Source organism: Ranitomeya variabilis, chromosome 1 (assembly GCF_051348905.1).
Source record: "Ranitomeya variabilis isolate aRanVar5 chromosome 1, aRanVar5.hap1, whole genome shotgun sequence".
Taxonomy (NCBI): domain Eukaryota; kingdom Metazoa; phylum Chordata; class Amphibia; order Anura; family Dendrobatidae; genus Ranitomeya; species Ranitomeya variabilis.
The window spans coordinates 1,021,898,110-1,021,902,756 of NC_135232.1; the positions used below are offsets into that span (position 1 = coordinate 1,021,898,110).

General features: G+C 38.5%; 1 protein-coding gene across 1 annotated transcript; it reads right to left on the minus strand.

Moving 5' to 3' along the window:
• Window positions 1–451: 451 nt before the first annotated feature.
• Window positions 452–1,699, minus strand: LOC143783354 (claudin-24-like). The gene has a single exon (XM_077271793.1). The coding sequence runs from the start codon at window positions 1,421–1,423 to the stop codon at window positions 761–763; it is 663 nt and encodes a 220-aa protein (XP_077127908.1). The 5' UTR covers window positions 1,424–1,699; the 3' UTR covers window positions 452–760.
• Window positions 1,700–4,647: the final 2,948 nt, after the last annotated feature.

The following is a 4,647-nucleotide window of genomic DNA, read 5'->3' on the forward strand; positions in this document are numbered from 1 at the left end:
GTGAAGTGACTGATCTAAGTGTTGGGGGTCAGGAAGGACCTGCTTACTGAAAACAAAGAAAGTTATTGCTGCCCTTATTCTTCACATGCCTTTCAAGTGTTGGCAAACATACTCCTATTAAATTCACATTGCAAAATCGAGGACAGACCTAAAAGCCGGCAAAGCATGAAGACTGTGAAAGAAGACAGCTGTTTAAAGGTATTTTATTCATTTATATGTTGATTGAATGTGGACATAAGTTCTGCCACAATATTTTAAGATTGACAGAACATGCAGCAGTTGTACATGGTATTATTAAATATTCATTTATAAGAGTGAGCGACAACTGATTACTCTTCTGCTTTAAAATAGTAATAGTCATAATTATAATGTACAGGGAATTACTCTGTAATAAATAACATTAAGACGACAAGTCACATAGAAAAGGACAATTAGGCCTTAAAATAGTTAAATGTGAAATTATAATATACCTTGTATGTGACAAAACAACATTTAGATCATGATATAATGAGTACTTATCCATATAGAGTAAGTTGCACGTTTTAACTTGCAATAGTATTTACGGCAGCCCCCGTTGGTGATGGAAGACATTCTATCAAATATGTAGGTCTAGATTCCAAGTCTCCATAAAAGATAAGAGGGTCTTCTTCTCAGTTAATCGATGTTCAACTGATCAAATTGGGACTTCTATCAAATATGTAGGTCTAGTTTCCAAGTCTCCATGAAGAATAAGAGGGTCTTCTTCTCAGTTAATCAACGCTCAGATGATCAGATCAGGACATCTACTTTGCATGGATACAGGTCGATATAATGTTCCAGGGATATTTTTATCCAGACAATTGACACTTTGTTGGTGATTTGTAGTGGCTGTGGAGCAAAACAAGAGTGACCCTCCAAGTATAAGGAAAAAAGAGCCAAACCAGCACATGAACATAGCTTCTCCAAACTCCCATCTGGGAACAATTTCTGGGATTGTCTCATCCCAAAATTCTTGGACTATATCATAAGCTATCCAAGAGACTGGAACTAGAGCAATAATTCCTGAGATCACAAGTAATGTTCCACCAACAAATGCTAGCTTCTTTTTGATGTCGCTTTCTCCAGTCTTCAGACATTCCAAACATAGGGTAGAAACTATAAGACCAATGATCCCCGAACCATCAGAGAGGAACATCAAAATCCTTGCCATCTGAAGTGAGAATGGCAATGCCAGAAAGGAATCAAACTCTTTGCACTCTATGCCCCCTTCATCCTGCACCACACATGTCTGCCACAGTCCACTGTTCCAGATCTCCATCTCATTCAGATCAAGATTCAGATTTTTCCAGAGAGGCACAAATGTGCTGACACAGGTGAGAACACATCCCAGCAATGCAAAAAACATTGCACTACATTGCAGCTTTAACCTGCGTGTGACAGCCATTAAGTCCAGAGTTTACAAGAATGAATAGGATGAAGGAAGAAGCTTGTTAACGGGTGTTCCAGATCTTAATAGTGTGTTGGTGTTGGAGTTGCTGACGTTAAATATAAGCTGTTATATGTCATTTAATTCCACTGAAATTTCTGAATGAAGTTCTCCGTTACAGTTACTGGATTTCAGCCAATAAAGCATTACAGACAGAGTCCAGAGTGATCTCATCATTGATTAACAATGATTTGAAGGAGGGGTTTACGCCTCATGTTTGCTGTTATTTTTAACTGAAATAAAGTGTACCGCTCTGAGATATGAGTGAAAATGTCCTATGTATTTTTAGATGTATTTTTCAAAGGCATGAGCTTATTTATATCATGTTACTAAACACAAGAATACTTTGTATACTGAATAGAATAATGTGCCCTACAGCAGATGGGAAACTCGATCTGTTGTATTTCACTAAAATAGATATTCTCCTGGAAAATTAAGGTCTTTTCCTATGGAAACTTTGCTAAATATTAGTGAGCAGTATATCATTGAGCTTGGACTCTGCTTCTTGGAAAGCTTGTACCTACAATGAAAAGGAATATTTGCATTCTTAGGGCTGGGTGAAAATTTCATTTCATTATACATTCCTGTAAAGTATATAGATTTTGATCATTTTTGGGCACGTGTATTAATTATTCATTTAGCATACTTATATAGGGCCATTAATTTCATGGCATTTTCCAGACATCATCATCAGTGTCCCCATTGGATCAATCTAAATCTAAAATCCCTATCATGTCTTTGGAGTGCAGGAGGAAACTGGATTACCCAAAGAAAGCCTACACAAACATGGGGAGAACATACAATCTCCTTGCAGATGTTGTAATTGGTGGGATTCAAACTCAGGATCCCAGCGCTGCTGCAGCAACAGTGCTAACTACTGAGCCACCGTGCTGTAAAACACTAAACTCAATTAATGCTGAACTTGACTGAAGGAAATTGCAATTGCTATTTCATAAAAATGTAAGGTCCATCAATAATGAACAAATTTCAAGCCTAGCACATCACTTTATTTTCTCAAAACATGGAAGTAAAATGTTGATACTATGTTCACAAATTTAGAAGAGAACTACCGTAATTAGAACTACCCTTAATTATTGACAATCCCCAATAAGATATCTAGATGTAATTATGCAAGAAAACAATTTTTTACCTTTCATAACCAGACCTTCCCCCTCTTTGCTGTCAGCAGTCCCATATTCTGAGAAATATCATTGTAAGAGGTTCATTAGTCCACTTCGCTCACGATTTTACTTTTTGGTAGTGTCTTGAAGACGTTACTACCTTTGCCAGGGTAAATAATGGATGTCGTAGGAGGGAGGAACAGGGATATCATAGCAGTGCAACTACTTTCCCTGTGTGAAAGTGTTTACTGGTATCTTTGAAGATCCCAACTGTCCTTGCCATTTTATATAGGACAAGGAAGAGGATAATAGGAGTACGTAAACTGTTATCACTGGTTAAAGTACAGATTGTCTAAATTGCACTTTCTTAATAGGGTAAAAATATCCAGTTTTATAAACCATTAGAATCCTACAGTATACAATATTCTCTGACTTTCATACTGAATCATACTACCGTATATACTCAAGTATAAGTCGACCCGAGTATAAGCCGAGGAACTTACTTTTGCCACGAAAAACTGATTTAACTCGAGTATAAGCCAGGTATGCATTGTCCCCTCATCCCTACCCTTGTATGCATGGTTCCCCATCCCTGTCCTTGTATGCATGGCTCTCCATCCCTGTCCTTGTATGCATGGCTCTCCATCCCTGTCCTTGTATGCATTTCTCCCCGTCCCTGTCCTTGTCTGCATGGCTCCATATCCCCGTCCTTGTATGAATGGCTCTTTATCCCCTATCCTTGAATGCATGGATCCTATAAAAAAACAAACACATCCTACTTACCTTCCCTGCACACCTTCGCTGCATCTCTGGTGCCAGCAGCTCTTCCAGCCGAGCGATCACGTGTCCCCGCTCGTTAAGGTAATGAATATTTACTGCACGCCTATGAGAGTAGAGAGAAGTGAATATTCATTACCTTAATGAGCGGTGATCGCTCTGCTGGAAGAGCAGCTGGCACTGGAACGTGATGCAGCAAGGGCACGCAGGGAAGGTAAGTAGGATATGTGCTGGAAGCAAGTGGCTGTAACTGTGTGCGCTATAAGATAAATTAATATTCACTGCTAGAGCAGTGAATATTCATTTCTCTTTAGTAGCGGGCACAGTTACAGCCGCAGCCTCCGGCTCCTGCCTCTGTGACCCGCTGCTCCCCCACCTTCTTTTCGGGACAATGACTCGTGTATAAGCCGAGGGGGGCGTTTTCAGCACAAAAAAGTGCTGAAAAACTCGGCTTATACACGAGTATATACGGTAAGTCATCATTATCAAGAGAGGGCTGGATATACAACTTTCATCTTAAACTATATCTAACAAACTATGCTATTTTGTGCACCCCTGTGAAGTAATCTCTTAAAAGTAGATCTCAGAAAAAGAGTAATAATTGATTTTCAAATCAAAAATTTAGTATATGACGAACTGCATGTCGAATTTGCAGAGGCCTTGAGGTGCCAAATCAGCAGAATACCAACACAAGAGACTGCATTTTGAAAATTAGCCCCTCACAGAATTAATTTATATGTGGTGAACATTTTGAATCCACAGGTGCATCACAGAACTTTCTAACATTGGGACACGAAACAGAAAAAAAAAATGTTTCAGTTACATGTTTCTTTTGCTCCAACATTTTTTAATGCAATTTCAACCAAATACAGTAATTCCCCATATGTGGTTAACAACTAATATTTCGGTATATGACAAGGTTTGGTAACAAAAGAGCAATATTTGATTTTTAGAGCAAAAATTTGGCTGGAATAGATTTCGGACTCCATGTTGCATTTGCAGAGACCTTGCGGTGCCAAGACAGCAGAAATCAACCACAAGAGTCCCCATTCTGAAAACAATACCAATCAAGGAATTCATCTAGAGGAGTGGAGAATATTGTGAAACCATGGGGCTTCATAGAAGTTAACAAAAAATTACTCTTTTCCACTAAACCGTTACTTTTACCTCAAATTTTTTATTCTTACCATCCTCACATGGTGTAATAGTAGAATATAAATTTTTGCTATATAATTTCTACAGAACATGGCAATACCCAATATGTGGTTCTAAGCTACTGTTTGG

Coding starts and splice junctions, on each gene's coding strand:
- LOC143783354 (XM_077271793.1), bottom strand. CDS start 1,423: ATGGCTGTCACACGCAGGTTAAAGCTGCAATGTAGTGCAATGTTTTTT.